The sequence below is a fragment of the Schistocerca americana genome, chromosome 5 (assembly GCF_021461395.2).
Source record: "Schistocerca americana isolate TAMUIC-IGC-003095 chromosome 5, iqSchAmer2.1, whole genome shotgun sequence".
NCBI lineage: Eukaryota > Metazoa > Arthropoda > Insecta > Orthoptera > Acrididae > Schistocerca > Schistocerca americana.
Genome location: NC_060123.1, coordinates 201,595,719 through 201,620,031, shown reverse-complemented (window position 1 = coordinate 201,620,031; position 24,313 = coordinate 201,595,719). Strand labels below are relative to the sequence as shown.

General features: G+C 39.2%; 1 protein-coding gene across 1 annotated transcript in view; it reads right to left on the bottom strand.

Annotated features, from left to right (window-relative positions):
* Positions 1-24,313, bottom strand: part of LOC124616031 (aromatic-L-amino-acid decarboxylase-like) — a 176,838-nt gene that overhangs the window by 55,242 nt on the left and 97,283 nt on the right. Inside the window, exons 7-8 of the mRNA XM_047144249.1 lie at positions 22,428-22,576; positions 14,400-14,511 (exon numbers count right to left, since the gene is read on the bottom strand). Coding sequence (XP_047000205.1) covers positions 14,400-14,511; positions 22,428-22,576 — 261 coding nt within the window. The remainder of the gene's footprint in view (positions 1-14,399; positions 14,512-22,427; positions 22,577-24,313) is intronic.

Genomic DNA, 24,313 nt, shown 5'->3' with positions numbered 1-24,313 from the left:
ATGAAATGAAATCTGTCACCTGCTTTACCAACTGTTCAGCCCATATGAACATTCCATTTCATATCCTACCAAGTTGTTACACTCAGGAATCTGTCTGAATCACCTATTTCAAATTGCTACTCACTGCTTTTATGTGCAAATAGGTGTACAATTTTGTATTTATGAACATTTAAAGCAAGTTGCCAATTTTTGTACCATTTTGAAATCTTATCAGATATGACTGGACATTTATGTAGCTTTGTTCAGATAGTATTTTTCTGTAGATGAGAGTATCATCTGCAAAAATTCTAATAATACTATTTATGTAAAAGTGAACAGAAAAGGAACTGAAACAGTTCATTAGGTAATATCTGAAGTTATATCTGAATCTATTGATGGCTCTCCACCTGTGATAACACGCTGTATCATACTTGGAAACACTTTCAATCCTGTCACAAATTTTGTTTGATATGATCTTACTTTTGTTATAACCATTGTGTTTGTACAGAATTAAATGCTTTTTGATAGTCAAGAAATACTTTAACCACCTGACTGACTTGAACCATGGCTTTCAGGATGTCAAGTGGGTTTCACACGACTGAAGCTTCAGAAGTCCATGCTGGTTGACATGGAAGAGGTCATTCTTTTCATGATATCTCAATATGTTTGAGCTCAGAATATGTTCTCAGATTCTATAGCAAATGGATGTCAATGAAATTGGATGATGTTTATGTGGAACACTTCTTCTACACTTCTCATAAATGGGTGTGACCTGTGCTCTCTTTGAACCACTGGTACAGTATCTTCTCTGAGGGATCTACAGTATATTATGATCAAAAGTGGTGCTAACTCTGTTGCAAATTATGCATACAATATGACAGAGATTCCACTTGGTCTTAGATACATTTTTAATTGCAACAGTTTCAGCTGTTTCTCAATATCACTGGAAATAATATCTCTATTACTAATGTTTGCAGTAGTGTGAGAATCAAACTAGGGTCATAGTCGTGCAAAAGCGATCAGCATTTCTGCTTTTGTATCATTGCCCTCAATTTTGGTTCCTGTGTTATCCTTGAGTATCTGGACTAACTTTGTTGTTACTTGTAGGCTTGCCAACAAGTGAAATGTGTCACAATGTCTGTGTTTTAGTTTCAGTGGTAGACAGCACTTTGAACTTGTTGGTAAGGGATGGGGATGTAATACCCTGCACCCTCCCAGGTCCCTACCTCACCTGTGTCAGACCCTCCAACCTGTCACTGACTCACAATTCAAAGTAGTAATAGTTCATGTATTTCATGGAGAGGATAGTACTCTGGGTACCTTTAATATATCTGGTACTGACTTTCAGTAGTTCCCCCAACACAACCATTCACAGCGGCTTCCAACTGCTTGACAGTAGTCAGGGAAATTTACGATTACTTAGAAGAAGCAACTTATTCAACCAATGCCTGAGAACAAATTCACAGTCTGGGTGCATCTTCATGGAGAAAAGTTATTCTGAACATTAAAAATAACTAAATTGATCTTTCTGGTTCTCTTTTGTTTCAGGATCTGTTACACTACAAGAATTGGAAGTTCCCTTTAAGCACTGAAGCTACAATGCCTAAAAACTATATTCTGGTCACTTACCCATAGATAACTGATATAATGCTGAATGACATTGTGCTTTACCTCTCTGACTTTATTGATACAGCAGACAATAGAGTTGAAGAAGTAAAATGATCCAAGGTGAATATAATCAGTTAAATTATACACACTTTTCATGCATAATTCATAACTGATATTTCTGGACCAATTAAATTTAGGTAGGAAAATTCTTAATAGCTTCTATTTTTTTATTTTTAATTAACATTCTTTAAATGAACAGTGACTGTATACCAAACCAAACAAATCCAAATTCTCATATGGATTACAAGACTAAATAAGTTTGAGAAGATCATGGTAGAAATGAAATTATATGGTAGAACAGCCCCAAAGGCCAATTTCACAAAGGAGGAGGCAACAGTGATGAATTTTTGATTGAGGAAGAGACAGGCATAATTTTCATTTTTGTAACAATAACATCGTGTCAGCTGATTTTGCAACAACTGTCTTATACTGTAACATAACACCATATCCACAGTAAATTTGTTTGTGTGCCTGTCAGTTTCTATCTGTACTAAAACATCACTATATTTTAATGGCCTTCATTTCTCATTTTCCTGCCACCCTCTGGAAAAAGATTACTTCATGAAGTCTATGTGCAGCTTATATAAGATTCCATGGCATCCATGTACATTCCTATGACATCTGAAATGGAAAAGTCCATTAACAGTCATCCAATCAACAGTCATCCACACTGAATGAAGGAAGACAGTGTTGAACAGAGAGCTATTCATTGTGAGAATTAATTGAGAACATCAAGACATACTAGGTTAATAGGCAAATGAAGAAAAATTTGCTTTCACTAAACTTAAAAAAAGCCTTGCAACTCTTGTAATTCTGCCAGAGATATTGGTGACTGACACCTTACTATGAACCTATCAACAAGCTGCACTACATCTGTGTCCAGTGGGGTTGCTGTCAACTGAGAATAGCACAGCATCTCAGGCTGGCAGGTAATTTGAGCCTGCCATTCAGCCAATCTATAGCCATGTAGGCACCTATCCACTTTCACTTCTGCCCACAAATGAATACATTCATTTCCATGGGCAACAGAAGTGTTGATGACAACTGTGCACTACAGCAGTTATTTGCTGGATGGTTCATGTTACAACTTGGCCGCTGGAATATGAGAACTGGGACGTGCATCTTCCATATTAACTTCTGATTCGGGATACTGTGAGACCTTTTCACTTTGCCTACAAGTGGCTTCCATCACATTAATTTAAGTTGTGCTACTGACAATTGTTTTCATTTCTAGCCCTAGAAAGCTTCACAGGATTAGAAACTCCTATGAACTATACATCATTTATTCTGTGTTTCAACGAATTCAGTGAACTGTTTTAATTGACCTTTGTGATACAACTGGGTGTATAAAAAAGTAACAGATGAAGTGTTTTTTTATTGCACTTAAAACAAAAAGTAATACAGCATGACGCATTTAGTGCATCGGAAGAACTCAATAACAGTAAAAACCAAAGTAAATCGAATGAAAACGAAAATGTTTATGTGAATCTTTGCAAACAATGTTCCAAAAAGACAAAGATATGTGTGTGCTACAAAAGCACATTACATTATCGATGTGGCAAACTAGACCCTTCACTAGAGAATAATGTATATTACTTTCAAGAGTGGAAGAATGAATTATGCAGACTCAACAATAGCAGTCCAGGTCTCTCCGAGACTTCTGATATGAACATTGCAGATTAGTGCTCACCAGTCTTACAAGTGAAAAACAGTTCTAAGGATTATAGTGTTTATAGTGACAAAACAATTTTATCACAATTTATAGGTGAAGCCCCTTAATCGGTGTATGACAGACATTCAAATAAGTGATGCTAAGGTGAATAACAGCTCTGAAGATAATCAGTATGATCAACACACAGCTACTCTCCAACACCATCACCCACAATCTCAAGCCCGCATCTCGTGGTCGTGTGGTAGCGTTCTTGCTTCCCACGCCTGGGTTCCTGGGTTCGATTCCCGGCGGGGTCAGGGATTTTCTCTGCCTCGTGATGGCTGGGTGTTGTGTGCTGTCCTTAGGTTAGTTGGGTTTAAGTAGTTCTAAGTTCTAGGGGACTGATGACCATAGATGTTAAGTCCCATAGTGCTCAGAGCCATTTGAACCATTTGAACCACAATCTCAAAGCTCCAAGGAAGAAAAATCAAGAAGAAAACTGATGGTTATTGCTGACAGCCATGGGCATGGAATTGCCTCTCACATACTAAATGAGGCTTCTACAATGATTGCTGCTATGGGATTCATCAAACCAGGTGCAGGTTTAACTGAATTAAGGAAGCATGCAAATTTGGTAGAAGTTGGTAAGTTATCTACAAATGATTATATTTGCTGAATGGAGCATCAAACAATATCTTTAAAAACGAAACATCAAATGCCTGGTAGGAACTAAAGGAATGTTTGAGTCACTTAACTCATACTAATGTTGTTGTTCTCAACATCCTGCATCGTCACGATTTACCACAATGGTCAGGTGTGAATCATGAAGTAATTGCAGCTGATGAGCAATATGAATCAATTGCTAAATACCTCAAAAACATTACTATAGTGAATGTAAACAATATTGGCCACTGATTTCACATGACTCATGGACTGCATCAAAATGGCCTGGGAAAATGACTTGCAGTGAATAAAGTGCTGAGTGAAATAGGAAAATAAGCCTCAAGAGATAATCACATGGTCAATATCATTAGACGAACATCAGCAATCTGTTTCTAAGGCGTTTTTAGGCTAAATGTTAAGACTGGTCATAATCCAAGGTGTAATAATTTACCAAACAGTCTGAGTTTATGGTGAGATGCTAAGCTATCAAAGTGAAGCTACAAATCAAGAACTACCAGTAGCAGCAAACTTTGTGTGTTCAACCAGAACATCAATGGTCTCAGAAACAAACTGGAGCTTCTATATCTCAACTCTATTGATGCTGAATCTGTAAACTATGCACAAGTAATAGGTCTTATAGAACACGAGTGGTGGAACTGAAATGCCTCAAATTGATGGATACTCATTAGCAGCCAGCTAGTAGACCCATAAAGGGGAAAGGAGGGACTGCAGTTTATGTTAAAACTAATGTAAACTTTAAGTCCCTAGACATAAGTACTTACAGTGTAGATTCTCATTTTGTAGCCTGTGGGACTGAAATTACTACAAATAACAAGTCAGTTATAATTTTGGCAGTTTACAGGGCCCCTGAAAGGAAAATATGTATCTTTATAAACCATATGGAACAACTTCTGAAACAAATACATTCAAAACACAACTTCTTAACTACAAATTACAGCAGATGAGAACTAGAACACCTGATGGAATCATTGAATCTAATTTCAATAGTTAACATTCCCACTAGAGTTATAAGTACTTGTAAGAGCCTAATTGGTAATATATTCCTAGACAGATACAGAAGTAGCAGTATTATTGTAAGTCAAATTCTCAGTGGTCTGTCAGATCTTGATGGTCAACTGCTTACAGTAAATGATGTCAAACTCTATTGTAAACCTAAGTACTCCTTTAAAACTGTCAGTCCTGTCAGTAACGATAACTTAGAAATCTTCAACTTTCTCTTAACAGCAGATTGACTGGACTCCTGTATTTATGGAGAGGAATATTTATGAAAAATTTGATCTGTTCTCTAATGAGTTTGTGTCATTATTCGAAGCTGTATTCCCAAAAATAATCTTGAGAAACAATCCTCAGGCTGCAAAACCAAAACCCTGGGTTACTAAACGGATCAGAATTTCCTGTAGAACAAAAAGAAATTTATATGAGTCCCTAAGGTTATCTAATGATCCCATCCCATCAAAAAGAAGGACTATAGATTGTACTGTAATATTTTAAAAAGAGTAATAAAAATTCCAAAACTATATAAATAACATCTGAAGTTGATAAGTCAAACAACAAATCAAAAACCATCTGGTAAGTTATAAAAAGGGAGAGTGGTAAAAAAGCAGAGTACATGACTGATATAGAATTAATTCAGGATGGAAATATTGTAAAAAAATATTGAGGAAGTTACTAATATCTTCAATAAACATTTTTAACAGCTGCAGAAGAAATTGGCTGTGAAGGCTCAGTGGATGATGCGATAGCCCTTCTGCATAAAGCTAACAATGCCAGAGTTGGCCAGATGCAGATAACCCCCATAATAATTAGTGAGATCAATAAGACAATCAGAGAGATGAAGTCCAAAAACTCTTGGTTGGTTGATAATATTTCAACTAAGATACTCAAGCACTGTCATGGCTATATAAATATAGTCTTGTGTCACATTTTTAATGAATCCCTAAAACAAGGTATTGTCCTCCTTAGATTAAAATATGCCTGTGTGAAACCACTTTTCAAGAATTTATGATGCTATTTTCTCTTTCACCAATCAAATTCTTGAATCTCTTATCAGAAAATTCGCCTATCCAAAGCTTTTGACTGTGTCAACCACAAAATTCTGCTAAATAAAGCCGACTACTATGTGTTAAGTGGAATAATGGGAACATGGATTAAATCCTACCTTACAGATAGGAAACAAAGGGTAATAATGACTGACAGAAGTGGAATTTCCTTGGTGTGCACATAGACTGCAAGCTAAATTGGTCCAACCATATCCGAGATCTAGAAAAAAAGGCTACATTCTGCAACATTCGCCTGATTCATAATTGCATCAACCACACATAAGGTGGCCATAAGAGCTGCTTATTTCAGGTATTTCTATGTGCTTTTGGCTTATGGAATCATCTTTTGGGGCAACTAGCCCTTGGCAAAAAAGGTTTTTATTGCTCAGAAGAGAGCTATACATATCATGAGTGGTGTGCAACCAAGGCACTCATGCAGGAATCTGTTTGGGAAACTACAGGTATTTGCAGTGATATCTCAGCACATATACTCCCTTGTATGTTTCATGAATGAAAGCCATTCTCTCTTCAAAATCAATAGTGAATATCATGGTAACAACACAAGGTCAAAAGAGGACTTTCATAGTAACCAGTCAAACTATACTCTTGTACAGAAAGGAGTAAATTATACAGGCATCAAAATTTACAATGCTTTATCCAGTGTCACCAAAAGTCTTGCACGTGAAACACAAGAGTTCAAGAGCAAACTGAAGGAATACCTGATACACAAGTCATTATATTCAATTAGTGATTTCTTTAGTACATAGGAGCAAGTTTTTATTATACAACTGAGTTAGCCATGCAATGTATGCATAAATGAAACTATTTGTTTTTGTAATGTTATATTGTTGTTCAAGTACTTTGATGTTGTTAATCCAAATGTGTACATGTAAGTGCTAATTCTGATGTATGTAATATGTTTTTATTTCTTCTAGTGGCTCTGAGCACTATGAGACTTAACATCTGAGGTCATCAGTCCCCTAGAACTTAGAACTACTTAAACCTAACTAACCTACGGACATCACATACATCCATGCCAGAGGCAGGATTCGAACCTGCAACCGTAGCGGTCGCGCGGTTCCAGACTGTAGCTCCTAGAACCGCTCGGCCACCCCGGCCGACATTTCTTCTAGTGTCCCATGTTGTTACAATGAGTTTTGTCATGAATTAACCAAATTGTGTGCTGCTGTATTGTTAACATTTTAAAAATATGACTCATTCCATATCCTTGAAACTCCATTGCTATCAGGACCAATGGAAAATAAAATGAAATAATTAAATAGGTTTTGTAAGTTCTGGAATTAGGTTTATTGTATCACAAGACGAATTCACATTGGAAAACCTCTTCACCTCTCCTTCCTGAGTTAGGAACTAACAGTTCCAAAAACTAGGAATAATTTTTTCTGCTTTTAAATTAATGTATAAACAGTACTTGGAATTCAGGCTCCTAGAAGATAAGTACTGGCCAGCCATTCTATTCCCTTAAAATTCTAATTAGGACTGCTAGCTATGGGGTAAGCCAATAAATGAGGCACCTCAAGCTGTAAAATTGTAAGAGAGACAGAGATATTTAATTGAACTGAATATTTTTGCATTCTAAATTCTGATTTTGTGTATTATAAAACATCCTTTTAAACCAATTAATTGTTATCCACAGTGCCTTAGAGATAGATACTGATGTGCTATAAAAAGATGTACTTTCTGCAGATAGGAAAATTAAGATATCTCCTTTGGTTAACAAAACAGGCCATGGAAGTGAGTCAAGTCAACTAAGCAAGTTATGCAGTACTGCATGTCAATGTGCTGAGAGCTGCTGTGCTGCCAAGTCTAGAAGCACTGAAGTACCAACACAGCAGGAAGAAGAAGCAACGGTGGCACGAATGGAATGAGTACCTCATATCCAAGCTGTAGTTCTGTTATGACTTCAGTGCTCTAGCAAAATGAGCATGGTTCAGGGCCTTACAAATATTCTTAATTTTCAGTTAGAATATATCTCTGCTGGCATCCATCAGTCTGCTAAAAATGGTCTGCAGTCATTGTGTCCATACCTACATGTTCTGTGGATCTATGGATTTAGATGCTGCTAGTGACAGCATTGTGTTCATGTAGAGTCCAATTCTATGCACTTGGAACTCTGCAACTGGTGGGCCTGCAGTGGCATCTAGTTTACTCCCAGTTCTGCAGGTAAACTATCTGCTGCCTGCACCATTTGTGTGGAAGGTGTCAGCTGATGGTAGCTACCTCTTCCATGCATGGTCTACATGGAGATCATACATGCCCCATCCACCTACTTCTGAGGCTGCTAGTTGCCACCGGGTTGTGTGGGTGATGTGGCGTGCAGGGTCTGCGAGGTCAGTGGCCTTGCAATGTTGCTGGTGCTGATGCCTCTGCTTCCCTCACTGCCACTGGCCTGTAGCAATGAGCCATGTCCTGGTGAGCACCTACTTCAATGGCTGTGTACTACTGACACACTGCAAGCTCTGGCTGTCATGAGCAACATCACAGTCAATGATGTATACTGTTGGTTTGTCACTACTGGTTATTGAAATCTCATCAGGCTTCTTGCAGGCTCCCACTCACCACACAACTGCTCACTCTTGCCCTGGGATGGTGGTTTCCCAGTATCCTGACCTCAACCTGCCATCACCACCACCCACCTTGACGGCCAGCCAAACCAGTTAGCTGCAGCCCTTGCTCACTCTATTGGCAATTGTGGATTTCAGAGCTGGTTTCTGGTATCTGGGAGACGATGACTTTGTTCAGCATGGAGATGATGAGTTGGTCTTTCCAAAAACCTTCTAAATGGGTTTTGATAAGGGTCTACTATGCTGGTTTCACTGCAATATTCACAGATGTTTTCTAACACCTGATAGTAATAAACTTTTGAAATGGTTGGGTGCTCACAAGATCAGGGCGCCAACATCACTCATGCTTGAAGCAGGCAAGGAGTGGGCTCTGTGGGACAAAGGTGATGATTTTAAGAGTATGACCATATCAAGCTGGGGATGAGTGACAATGATGTTTGGTTTGTGGGGCGCTCAACTGCACAGTAATCAGCGCCCACCCAAAGTCCCAATTTGTTTTTACTCAGTACAGCCTACCCACTGTCACGAATGATGATGATTATGATGATGATGATGATGAAATGATGAGGACAACATAAACACCCAATCCCCGTGCAGAGAAATCCCCAACCCGGCTGGGAATTGAACCTGGGAACCTGTGATCCAGAGGCAGCAATGCTAGCCACTAGACCACAAGTTGCAGACTGGGAATGAGTGATACTTCATCATCAGGAAAGATGTACAGCCAATATGGAGATCTTGAAACAGTTTGCAAGTATTTTCATGTGTATGAGGGTGGAAATCTGCTTAATCTTATATTTTTCTAGGTGAATGGTGCAGTTTACTGAGAATGCAAATGATCAATAGGAAAATCCATTTTATATCAGAGCTTGGTGCCATTTGCTAGCCTGAACTGTTATTCTTTTGAGTTGGCCTTTGTGAGATGTAACTGAGGGCAATAAATTTTATTTGTTCTGCAGAAACTTGAAGGGTGCAGTTATTTTGTTATTAGCTGTTTATTGACTTTGAACTGTTATCCTGTTTTGTACTTGTAGATATAATCAGTGCAAGTAATTAGGTAACAGCTGGAGTCATTAAATGCCAACTGAAGGTGGTGTAATGACTGTTTGTGCTGCTATTTTTTCAGTATAGTGTTCACATCTGGAATCTTTCTAGGAAGTAGATTCTTACAAGACTTTTATTTGGACAATAGGAGTAGTGACAATTTTAACCCTTATTTAGAATGATTTAATAGTTTGGTAGTGTAGATCATTAATCCAGGTCTTCCAGTAAATCCGAGGAGCAATATGCCACATAGTCTGTCTCACATGCTGTGCATCACAAAAAGGGGAGTGCATGAATTCTGGCCCCAGCTATAACTGGAACTTTGCATTAGTATTCTGAAGGTTGTTATCAACCTATTATACTTTCTCAGTGTGGCTTTCTTGGAGATAGTATGCTCAATGATTCACAGCTTTAAATGTATGTACTGTGGTGAATTAATAGCTGAGCTAAGTCTGAATAGGAAAATATCTTCCATGAACTGCTGCAGTTTTTGTATATACTAGGATAAATTAACAGCTGGGGTATGTCTGAATAGGAGCAAAATACCTTCCATGAGCTGATGCAATTTTCACTCTGCAACAGATCTCACAAAAATTACAGGAATATGAAATGTTATTAAATACAGCATCTATTGTCTATAAATAAGATTTTCATAAAGTAATCCACTATAACCTGTGGAATAAATTAGAGAGTGAATATGAAAGCATCTCATAGGTCTCACAGAAACAATGCAATTTTAATATGACAGTGATAAGCTCATAGGGAAATTAAATATCTAATAATGTGTTGGACAAGAAACGTGCCTATAATCTATTTTGTTCAGTGTATATTGAAGTTAATCAAGAAATGGAAAAGGCTAGGGTCTAAAGACACATAGAAACTTTGGCAACTGTAAGTCAACACTGTTCTCTTTGCCGATAAGAGGCCAGTTCAACCTCATCTTTTTTTACTCCTTTTTGCCCTGGCAAGAGCTAGTCTTATGGGTAGCTTTCATGAGTAGATATGGCAATGGAATGTGGCCTTCATGGGATCTTGATGCAGCATGGACTTCTGAAGCATCAGTCATGTGAAGCCCACATGACATTCTTAAAGCCATGGTTCAAACAGTTGGAAACTGTCAGCAACTGCTGTTGGTCCACCCCCTGGGCTGAGTGGCCAGCACATCTGACTGCCAAGTAGTGGGTCTGGGTCCAGTTCCTGGCTGGGTCAGGATTTTGTCTCCACATGGATTGGGTGTTGTGTTGTTCTCATCATCACCGGTAACAAGTTATCTAATGTGACGTCAAATGAGAAGACTTCTAACTTGTCAGTTGAACTTCCCCAAGTGGGGACTCCTGGCCATCAACACCAATGATCATTTCATATAGCCACTGTTAATTTTGTCAATGGTGTCGCAGCAGGATGGTCTCGTACAACTGCAAGTGTATCAGAGAACTTACCAGTTTTCCCACAGCCTGTGTGGTATAAAGAGAACCCTAATCCAACTTCAACTAGTCACCTCATGATGACTGGCTAGCTTGATTGGCAACTCCAGTCTATGTGATCACCGTAAGCTTATTGACGCCAGTGCTTACTAATTTAAGTTATATATTACAGCATTGAAGATGGTCACTAAGTGACCGAAAATCGATTTTGCGATAATAAACAAAAATATACGACCAAGGCTGTCTCTCCTTCCAAGTATAGACTGGCTAGCTGTTTGCAAACTCTGGGACTGGTTCATGGATAGGATAGAGTTATGTGTGGCTAATCGATAAATGACTGATCCCATACTTCCAAAGAATAGGTCTGGGCATTCAGTACTACTGGTAATGAAAGAGCCAGTTGGCCTTATCTCTCCTGCTACTAGAGCAGTGGTCTTTCCTTAGTCAAAGTCCAAGAAGCCACAGAAGAACAAGAAGAGGCTGCTACTTGCAAGCAGATTGAATATTAGGTTTGCAATAGTTCCTATTCCAGTAAATGGTGTCATGTAAGGAGAACAAATTGAATGAGCATTTTGGGTGTGAGAAGGTAGAGAAGTCTTTTTCAAGAGCAATAGAAAGCAACATGTGCAGTCATTTGTGGAGCATGGTTCATGTTATCATCAACTATGTCTGTTACAGTGAACTGATGCTATTCATGATTCTTTATGGAGAGTGATGAAAATGATGAAAACTGCTCATTTGTGGGGCCTCAGCATAGATGTTAGTTTTTTCAGAGTAGACAAAACTGCAAGATCCCTAGAACAAATCCCTCACTTGTCTATCAAAGAAATTAGTCATCTGCATATCACATTAGGAACTCAGTTAACTCTTAAATGAGAAAGTAGGAAAACTTTGGATATTGTATTGATCATGTACCAGAAAGATAAATCAATTGCTGAAGAAAGTACAAACATTAAGTCTAGTGAGATCCAAAATGAATCTGACTGCAAATGCTTCTTTTGGCAACCAAATTCAGACACAATAGTTGGTAGTAGGTGGCAACTTTAAATTATGATTATATAACTGGTAGAAGAGACAAACAGTCTATGAGGCAATGCTGTACACACTGTCATACAGTTTCCCTGAGCAAGTTTGACAGCCCACATTCAAATGAATGGTTCAGATTTACTAACTATAAACAGTCTCAATATTTTTGATAGTGTCATTACAAGTAGAGAATTAGCAAACATGATGTGTACACAGGGATGATAATCATAGAGAGCAAACAGATTGCCAAGAAAGCTAGGAAAATGTTTTTCTCTGGTAGAGCTCATAGACACTCACAAATAACCCACTTAAAAGATTAAATGAGAACACATAGTTCATATCAGACAAGTACAGGCTGTGGTTAAAGCCCAAAGTCATGATAAACTGCACTCCACATAAAAACAAACCAAGCAAAGAAATAAATGACTGTGAAGACCAACCTGGCCTTAATGCTACCATTTGGAGACTGTTGCAAAAATGGAGGTTACTACATTCACACAACAAACAAGATTGCAACAAGCTGACAGAATAAATCTAATGGCATCCCTAAGAAGGGGTATCCATGACATCTACTATAATTTTTATAGTAAGATCCTGGAGAGATGTTGGAGTATTCTGGGAAAGAGTGCTTACCAAGTAGGTTTGACAGTACACACCAAACATGTCAGTACAGCTCACATAGAAGTGTAACAGGGATCTTCATGGAATTTAAATGGGTATCTTTGTAAGAAGGGTGACACTGCTCTTTTGACACCTGGTTAGATAGACTGAAGGGATCAGTATTCAAGGAAGATTGAGTGAAAATTCTGCTTCTTTCACTGTTTATCTTTTATAAGGATCATGGAAATAAAATAAGGTATAGAGACATAAAGACAGTAATTACTCTGTTGCATCTTTCTTGAATGTAATCAGACAGGAAATTGCTAATGATATTACTTATTGCTGCTCATTCTCATTTACATCACACATAGTAGCAACCTAACAAAGCTGTTGACCACTGTACTTTTTCTTGATACTTTACACAGATGAGTCAAAAATTAAGATCACCTGATCAATAGCGTGCTGGTCCATCTTTCGAATACAATACAGCATCAAATGTGTGTGGCATGGACTCAAAATATCCTTGAAAGGTTTCCAGAGGTACCTGTATGTGGCACCAGATGCACACACACAGGTCACGCAATCCTGTAACTTATGAACTAGTGATTTGTGGGTGTTGACCCAGTGTCAAACAGCATCACAGATGTGTTCAATTGGTTTCAGGTCAGGCAAATTTGGGTGGGCAAGACATCAACATGGCTTCACTATCACACGTCACAACCACTGCAGCATGATTGAGGTCCTTTGACATGGACAGTTATCATGCCAGAAGATTGCATTTCCATCGGGGAAGACACCAATCATGAAGTAATGCAGGGGGCTCACAATAATGTTCACATAGTCCATAATTGCTGCGGTGCCTTTGATTACTATCACAGTTCCCACAGAAGTCCACATGAATGTACCCTGTAGCATAAAACTGCCTCCACCAGTCTGCACCTGATGAGCAGTGCATGTTTTGAACAACCATTTGTCTGGATGATGGCTTATCTGGATACAACTATTGACCTGGTGTAACAAGAAACTTAATTCATCTGTCAAGACAACAAGGCCCCATTCATCACAGTCAGATCTCAATGCCCCATTCCCACTGCAATCATAAGATATGAGTGGTCATTTGCTGTGAAGTCCGACATTAAACAATGTACACTGTGGGATCTGAAGCACTTGTGCCTGCACCAACATCATTCTGCCACAGAAAATTCCCTACGCTGCTTTGCAGAGTTGGGCAAGCCTCCAACCTACAAATCCCAAGATGAGACCTGCTTGTCTAACATCTTGTGGCCTACTCCTGGTTTCACCATCCTTCATTCACTGTCCGTAGATGTTCACAACAGTGGGGTGTGACCAGCTGATCAACTTCATCATTTCCAAGATGCTCATCCTGGGTGCTGGGTAACAACAATATGCTCCCTTTCAAAGTTATTTATAACATTCCCCACTTGCAGCCCATATCATCACTAGGATGACTGCCTATTTTATTTGCTCTGCTTATCAACTTTTCTTATGGCATCACTTACTTGCAATGCTAACAGGTGGTATTCAATCTTGTGGTAGGCAACAGTCATAAAGGTTTGGCTCACCAGTGGATTCACAAGTGAAATTGCTTGATGACTGGTTATTAAATGACTATACACAAAAAGTGTGAAAATATAAAAACTTCATGTTATGGAAGATAAAAGTAAGGCATCCACTATACCTGCATATGCAGCATCTATGTGAAGCCATATGCCTTCTTCATTGCATATGGGTCCAAGTTCATCAGCTGGGTCAAAGGCACAAGTTCCTGTTGTTCCAAAGGTTGCTACAACCTGCAAATACAGACAACAAATCAGGAAAGATGTCTGGTAAACATGCCATACAGGAGGTATCATCATACCTGCACAACAGTCTACAAAACCATAGGAAACATTGAACTTACAACATCAGGAGACAAGAAAAACCACAGCAGCTGAAAATAACCTTCTTGTGTAAGATAAACTTGTTAACATAGGGAAATACATATTTGTTTGTGCAAATTACAACTTGAAAAGTTTCAACTTATGAAATTCAAACTTTCTCAACATATTCCTCTCTTCTCCTCTACAAAGGAACAAGTAGCCCCAAAAGTTTAATAACCCTGCTGTGCATGCAAATGAAAGATATGGATGTGTCGATATGTGTAATGTTGCCCATGTCTGGTGAGGGTGTCTGTGGTGGGATGACTGCTAATATCACTGGCAACTCACATGAATTTCTCCAGTGGGCAGATATAAGGCTGGTGGTGGTCTCTTCCTCAGTTACTGTTGTGCAACTTGCCTCTACCCATGAGATCTGAACACCGTGAAAATTTACCAGAACTGTGTGCACAGTGTTTCCATTTGTGAATGTTTTGTTTCCAACACCACCAGGTTTAATGGAACTTTGCTTAATCTCATACTTGCTAAATGTGTGCTTAGTGGCTACATACTGGTAGTATTCAAACTCAAACAGGAACTGTCTCATATTAATTTCTATTTTGGTTCATATGTTCACCAAGTACTATTACTGTTTGGTTTGGCTCTCTCAGCCATTGTCAGTTTTCATGGCTGGAGTCACTACATCTCAGTCAAGTAGCTCCTCAATTAGACTCGCAAGGGCTGAGTGCACCTTGCTTGCTAACAGTACTTGGCAGACCTGGACAGTCACCCAACCAAGTGCTAGCCAATCCTGACAGCAATTAACTTAGGTGATCTGATGGAACTGGTGTTAATAATTCTGCAAGGCCATTGCCATTATATAACACATTCAAATGAAACACGATTAAAGTCACAATTACTCATTACTACAATCAACTCTCAAGATTACACTCATTAATGTGCTGATCATCCAATGGCTGTGGGTAGACATGTAAAGAAGATGACAATTTATCATGCACATTAAAAAATAAATAAAAACAACAATCTAGAATTACAAGATATATTATTTCATTAGATAAATATAAACTCCGTTATCAGCACAAAATTTTATCACTGATTTTAGCAAAAGCTAGTGGTTCTTTATAGAGGCTGCTCTAGTGCTGCAACCAACTCCAGTTGTGGCACATTGGTCAACAGCCTCCATCAATGGTGAGTCCACTATTACAACTACATCACAGCCCTCTCCACTTTAGGGTAACAGCGAGTGGCCAGCTGGTATTCCCTTCTTGTGAACAGAGGGACATGTCCAAGGAAATCAGTTTGACTTCATCAATGGTTGACTTACCAGAGCTGCCACATCCTTGAAGGACACCTCCATCCCAGAATTCTATGGGGCTGCACAACACTCTATGGATCCAGCACCATTGACACCAACAGCTTTGGACTCTTTTCAGGAGCCTTCCGGCATGACACTGCCCAACTCCCAGTCACTTCCGATGCATTGTTCTTCCATGAATTGGCCAGGCAGGTTTCAGCCTTACATGCTGGTTTAAGGGTTGAGGGATCAGGAACCCCACTGGATGTGCAAATGAAAGGTATGGATGTACTGATACATGTGCTTTGGAGAGAGCAGTGCCAATATCACTGGCCACTCACATACATTTCTGTGGTGGACAAATATAAGGTCCCCTCTTCTTCAGGCGCTGTTATCTGACTTGCCTCTACCCGTGAGATACAAACACCATGAACAGTTTCCAGGACCTGTTTAAATCTGTGTGTATAATGTTTAACTTGTGAATGTGTAGTCTCCACAACTGCCTGGCTCAATGGAACTTTGTTTACTCTCATAATTACTAAGCACATGCTTAGTGGGTAAGTGGTGCTTGAACTTTATTAAAACTCAAACTTAACTTTGATTTTGGTTTATATGAATGTTTGCCAAGACTATTAAAGTTTGTTTTGGAGTAATAGACAATTTTAATAAGCTGATACAGAAGTTTAATAATTGTGATCAATACGGTTGTTGGCCCCTATAGTGATGCTTCCCCCCCATGAACCATGGACCTTGCCGTTGGTGGGGAGGCTTGCGTGCCTCAGCGATACAGATAGCCGTACCGTAGGTACAACCATAACGGAGGGGTATCTGTTGAGAGGCCAGACAAACGTGTGGTTCCTGAAGAGGGGCAGCAGCCTTTTCAGTAGTTGCAAGGGCAACAGTCTGGATGATTGACTGATCTGGCCTCTTAACAATAACCAAAACGGCCTTGCTGTGCTGGTACTGCGAACGGCTGAAAGCAAGGGGAAACTATGGCCGTAATTTTTCCCGAGGGCATGCAGCTTTACTGTATGATTAAATGATGATGGCGTCCTCTTGGGTAAAATATTCTGGAGGTAAAATAGTCCCCCATTCAGATCTCTGGGCAGGGACTACTCAAGAGGATGTCGTTATCAGGAGAAAGAAAACCGGCGTTCTACGGATCGGAGAATGGAATGTCAGATCCCTTAATCGGGCAGGTAGGTTAGAAAATTTAAAAAGGGAAATGGATAGGTTAAAGTTAGATATTGTGGGAATTAGTGAAGTTTGGTGGCAGGAGGAACAAGACTTCTGGTCAGGTGACTACAGGGTTATAAACACAAAGTCAAATAGGGGTAATGCAGGAGTAGGTTTAATAATGAATAGGACAATAGGAATGCGGGTAAGCTACTACAAACAGCATAGTGAACGCATTATTGTGGCCAAAATAGATATGAAGCCCACACCTACTACAGTAGTACAAGTTTATATGGCAACTAGCTCTGCAGATGACGAAGAAATTGAAGAAATGTATGATGAAATAAAAGAAATTATTCAGATAGTGAAGGGAGACGAAAATTTAATAGTCGTGGGTGACTGGAATTCGAGTGTAGGAAAAGCGAGAGAAGGAAACATAGTAGGTGAATATGGATTGGGGCTAAGAAATGAAAGAGGAAGCCGCCTGATAGAATTTTGCACAGAGCACAACTTAATCATAGCTAACACTTGGTTTAAGAATCATGATAGAAGGTTGTATACATGGAAGAACCCTGGAGATACTAAAAGGTATCAGATAGATTATATAATGGTAAGACAGAGATTTAGGAACCAGGTTTTAAATTGTAAGACATTTCCAGGGGCAGATGTGGACTCTGACCACAATCTATTGGTTATGACCTGTAGATTAAAACTGAAGAAACTGCAAAAAGGTGGGAATTTAAGGAGATGGGACCTGGATAAACTGAAAGAACCAGAGGTTGTACAGAGTTTCAGGGAGAGCATAAGGGAACAATTGAAAGGAGTGGGGGAAAGAAATACAGTAGAAGAAGAATGGGTAGCTCTGAGGGATGAAGTAGTGAAGGCAGCAGACGATCAAGTAGGTAAAAAGAAGAGGGTTAGTAGAAATCCTTGGGTAACAGAAGAAATATTGAATTTAATTGATGAAAGGAGAAAATATAAAATGCAGTAAATGAAGCAGGCAAAAAGGAATACAAACGTCTCAAAAATGAGATCGACAGGAAGTGCAAAATGGCTAAGCAGGGATGGCTAGAGGACAAATGTAAGGATGTAGAGGCTTATCTCATTAGGGGTAAGATAGATACTGCCTACAGGAAAATTAAAGAGACCTTTGGAGATAAGAGAACCACATGTATGAACATCAAGAGCTTAGATGGAAACCCAGTTCTAAGCAAAGAAGGGAAAGCAGAAAGGTGGAAGGAGTATATAGAGGGTCTATACAAGGGCGATGCACTTGAGGACAATATTATGGAAATGGAAGAGGATGTAGATGAAGATGAAATGGGAGATACGATACTGTGTGAAGAGTTTGACAGAGCACTGAAGGACCTGAGTCGAAACAAGTCCCCCGGAGTAGACAACATTCCATTGGAACTACTGACGGCCTTGGGAGAGCCAGTCCTGACAAAACTCTACCATCTGGTGAGCAAGATGTATGAAACAGGCGAAATACCCTCAGACTTCAAGAAGAATATAATAATTCCAATCCCAAAGAAAGCAGGTGTTGACAGATGTGAAAATTACCGAACAATCAGTTTAATAAGCCACAGCTGCAAAGTACTAACACGAATTCCTTACAGACGAATGGAAAAACTAGTAGAAGCCGACCTCGGGGAAGATCAGTTTGGATTCCGTAGAAATACTGGAACACGTGAGGCAATACTGACCTTACGACTTATCTTAGAAGAAAGATTAAGGAAAGGCAAACCTACGTTTCTAGCATTTGTAGACGTAGAGAAAGCTTTTGACAATGTTGACTGGAATACTCTCTTTCAAATTCTAGAGGTGGCAGGGGTAAAATACAGGGAGTGAAAGGCTATTTACAACTTGTACAGAAACCAGATGGCAGTTATAAGAGTTGAGGGACATGAAAGGGAAGCAGTGGTTGGGAAGGGAGTAAGACAGGTTTGTAGCCTCTCCCCGATGTTATTCAATCTCTATATTGAGCAAGCAGTAAAGGAAACAAAAGAAAAATTTGGAGTAGGTATTAAAATCCATGGAGAAGAAATAAAAACTTTGAGGTTCGCCGATGACATTGTAATTCTGTCAGAGACAGCAAAGGGCTTGGAAGAGCAGTTGAACGGAATGGAAGGTGTCTTGAAGGGAGGATATAAGATGAACATCAACAAAAGCAAAACGAGGATAATGGAATGTAGTCGAGTTAAGTCGGGTGATGCTGAGGGTATTAGATTAGGAAAAGAGACACTTAAAGTAGTAAAGGAGTTTTGCTATTTGGGGAGCAAAATAACTGATGATGGATGAAGTAGAGAGGATATAAAATGGAGACTGGCAATGGCAAGGAAAGCGTTTCTGAAGAAGAGAAATTTGTTAACATCGAGTATAGATTTAAGTGTCAGGAAGTTATTTCTGAAAGTATTTTTATGGAGTGTAGCCATGTATGGAAGTGAAACATGGACGGTAAATAGTTTGGACAAGAAGAGAATAGAAGCTTTTGAAATGTGGTGCTACAGAAGAATGCTGAAGATTAGATGGGTAGATCACATAACTAATGAGGAAGTATTGAATAGGATTGGGGAGAAGAGAAGTTTGTGGCACAACTTGACCAGAAGAAGGGATCGGTTGGTAGGACATGTTCTGAGGCATCAAGGGATCACCAATTTAGTATTGGAGGGCAGCGTGGAGGGTAAAAATCATAGGGGGAGACCAAGAGATGAATACACTAAGCAGATTCAGAAGGATGTAGGTTGCAGTAGGTACTGGGAGATGAAGAAGCTTGCACAGAATAGAGTAGCATGGAAAGCTGCATCAAACCAGTCTCAGGACTGAAGACCACAACAACAAACAAACAACAGTGATGCTTAAAGAGAGAGAGAGAGAGAGAGAGAGAGAGAGAGAGAGAGAGAGAAGAGCTAGGTAGTATGACTTTTTGACTTGTAGTGTGTTTTTTTTTTACCTACTGAATGTACGCACTAGCCACATTATATGTAGCATGGTTTATTAGCCCCATGACTGACTATTCCTTTGATACAGCTTATGTATTGGGAAAAAGAGAAAAAAGTTTTGTGCAAAATAGATAACTACAAATGTAGCAGTAGCCTCTTAACTGATATTGACTATCCAGTGCCAATATCACAGAAAACTCATGTATTAATGAACTCATTGCCAATAATAAAAAAATCTGAAAAATTTGTATTTTGCACAGCTATGTAAAATAATGGAAAGGCATCCACTCACCTACACCAGACTGATGTGCAGAGAACAGAAACATATAATAGAAAACAGCACAACACATACTCCCATGGTCAACGAAAGGAAAGTGCAGCCGTATACGTTTGGGTGTCTGTGTGGTTGTGTGTGTGTGTGTGTGTGTGTGTGTGTGTGTATGTGTGTGTGTGTGTGTGTGTGTGTATGTGTGTGTGTGTGTGTATGTGTGTGTGTGTGTGTGTGTGTGTATGTGTGTCTGCTGGATAAAGAGTTAGTGTTAGCTAGTATGAATACTATTTTCTGTTACATGTTTCTCTGTTCCACACATTGGTCTGCTATAGGTGAGGGGTTGCCTTTCCCTTATTTTATGTTCTGCTCCAGCCAGGAATTTTCGTCATTGTTATATAATTTGCTCAACTACTATACAAGACACAAAAATATTTTTCCTGGAACCTTGGGTGATCATATCTTCTGTAAAAATGTTCAACAATTTCCTATAACACAAAGCCAGAAATTGGGGATCTCTACAAATTCAAAAGAACAAAAAAATATTAGATGCTACTACTACCACTACTACTACTACTACTATTAAACATTATCTGATTATCTAAATTCTTAGGCAATGGAATTCCATATTAGCCACTGGTACATGACAAGCAGGAATGTTCATTATAAACAGGTCTCCTTTCTTATGACACATCTGTTGTTCTATGATAAAAAATGTGATCATATAAATATCAGCAGAAGACAAACAGCAGCCATTTAACACGAGGAAGGAAGCAGCTGGCCTTTTTATTTATACAAATAGCAGCATTGCTGTTTTTTTAAGTACATCAAATTTAGTTTGTTCAATAACAAATACTGTAGAGCAATGTAGTGATAGCATGTTGTTAACACTTTGGAGACCAGCCACTTAGAAGAATATTAGACCTAGAAAATCAGCCATTTGCACTTTTATTTGAAGTTTTAGCACTACAAATGCAACTGATGTATTTTCAAGAGTAATATATACTAAGAAGGCCAAGAATCAAGATTTACTTTTCATATTTAATTTACTTCTTTGATAGGTAACCAATATTAAGTTAATTTTGACAGATAGTAGTATAATAATCCTCCCAAGAAAAGAGTGTGAAGTGAGTTCAAATGGTTCAGATGGCTCTGAGCACTAAGGGACTTAACATCTGAGGTCATCAGTCCCCTAGAACCTAGAACTACTTAAGCCTAACTAACCTAAGGACATCACACACATCCATGCCTGTGGCAGGATTCGAACCTGCGACCATAATGTCGTGCGGTCTCAGACTCAAGCGCCTAGAGCCGCTCGGCCACACCGGCCAGTGTGAAGTGAGTCACTGAGCAATTTCTTCCCCTTGAGTTTCCTAAATTTCTTGCTCACTTAAGAAGCATGACATATTTGTAGCAGAATTACAACAAACTGTGAAACCTAACAAGTACAGACATGAAATTACACCAATGCAATCATTCTAGCTCAGCCATTCATGACAGAAACTGTTTGCTAATGTGTATGTTTAAATAATTCTAGAAATTGACAACATAAGGCAGCACCAGTTGAGATCCAGGTCACAAGATGTCCATATATTGTTCTCATATGAAACAGGCCTGGTTCTCAAGTGACAGGTGGCTTGCGCATCATGGAAATCATGACCATATCTACGCTGCAGTGTTGTCTTTTTAACACAAAGTTGTGGCGTGAGATACACTCAGGCTTGATCTCCAAAGTGATAATGCAGCTTACAGACTTAGTTCCCTTTATATAAGCACTACCCTTTGTTAATGTATAGTTTTACTTGTTCAGTTTGATCCTGATGAGATATTTGAAACATGATGAATGGTTGAAAGAGTATAGTTATTGCATTGATCTGATTTCATGTCTAATCTTAATCTTAAGATTTCCAGGTGTGCTAGTACTTCCTATTTGTGATGTAATTTGCATATTACTATTTGATGGGTATAGTAGCCAAATGACAAAATTATGCTAGAGCTCAAATTTCATACCTTTCCGTGCCTTCCCTCCCTCAAATACTCGAGGAGACTTAAGCAGTCACACAAGTGAGTGGCCCCTTTTGTTGGTTAAAAGTTCTTATTTTTAATCATTTTGTTACTCACACTTAACCCAAATTTTCAGAATACTCACATATATTGGGATGAGACCATTAGCACGATCTTCACGTATTTGTTTCAAAAGTGTGTTTCCTCGCATTCGACATTTGTTGTCTGATGGAAGTAACTTCATTGGAACAGCTGCCAAGAGGCCAGCTTTTTCCACTGATGAATTACTCTGATCTGCAATACACATTGAAACATAGATTTATTCAATCAAGTGTGAATTTCCCTTAGAAATACTTATATGTCCTCATTTAGGATAATTTCCAGAAAATGTTGTAAATTTAGTGGTTTCTAACATAATTTTCATTAAATGCTTCTGTTAGTGGCAATATATCTATACAATGAAAACACTGTCACATGAAATGCTAAACAGAATTGGTAGATTCTTTTTATGTAAAGGAAGTTTTTGTATTTTACATGTTAAAAATGCACAGGAAAAATGCTTATTTCCTAATCGACCATTTTATTTTCCTGTCTACAATTATATTTACAATTTCTTTTTCTTGTGAGATATGTGTAATACTCTGTCAAAGTGTAAGATCACAGAGTACCCAATATAGCCAAACAGCACTCTGGAAACTGTGACACATTATCAGTTAAAGAACAAAGTAACTAGTAGACCTAACTGTGTACAAGCCTCCAAGAGGGTACTGTCAAATAGGGTAATATTGGACACCAGGAGGATTTTGGACAGTATGATTTTTTTTCTCTTTCCTGCTGCATAGCTATGAATGATCACTAAATATCACTCCCATTTACCAAATTATTTTAAGTGTGAGACTGTATTTTCCATGCACCATTACTTTTATTTTGGGTCAAATATTTACCTAGGTAAATATCTGATGGATAGTCTCCTGTTGAAAGTTCACACAGTATGATCAAGTGGAAACTCTTGCACTGCTGTGACCAGTATGGGTAGAATGTGTACATGTAGGATAGGTAGGATGTATGCATGCTGAGTGCAGATGCAGGAAGAGCTGGCCATAGTTCGCAAACAGCTGAATGTGCTTCTGGCTATGGTCAGTCACCTTCAGGCTGCTGTCTTGGGGTGCAACTGAAGTGGAGAATCTGGTGCATCATGTGGAACACTTCAGGTGTCACGTGTTTCACCCATGGGCTCTGCAGCTGAGGCACCTCTTTGTGTACCAAAAGTGGTGGATCCACCCTCACAGCAGGGTGAGCTGCAGGTGTAACTCGTTCCTGATGCTCAAGGTGGAGGGTCAATGTAGGGACTGACTGCCTGGCCTCACCCATTCACCCTGTGAATGGACATGTGGCTGCTACTTCAGCATGGTCTGAGCAGGCACATGGGGAAATGGGTCTACTAGCTGTCAGGCATTTTATGAAGTCTCTTAGACAGATAGTGTTAAGGGCTGGAAAGAAAGCCAATGTGCTTGGGTATGTCTGCTGGGGCTCTCAACTGAGATGTGGAGGTTGCCTTGCTTGCAGATATCGACCATGCTGGGTGCAATCATCTGCAAGTTGGGTTTACATTGGCACCGATGACTTCTGTTGCTTGGGTCCTGAGGCCACCCTCAGTTCATACAGGTGGCTGGCAGTGGTGGTGAAGGCTGCTGGCCTTGTGTGTGAGGTACAAGCAGAGCTTGAAATTTGCAGCATTTTTCCAAGAATTAATCTGAGTCCTCTGGTTTAGAGCCAAATGAAGGGTCTGAACCAAAGGCTTCATCAACTCTGTGACAGTCTTGACTTCAGATTTCTAGACCTGCTTTATCAAATGGGAATTTGTACGATTTCCCTGGATAGGTCATGAGTACACTATATAAAAAAAGCAACTTCTTGGGTAGTAGAGTACTTGTGGTGTGTACATGTGGGATTTTAGGCTAGGCATTACTTTGAGATCCTCTCATGAACACTCACCAGTCATTACGCAGAAAGGGAAGTCAGACTATGTTC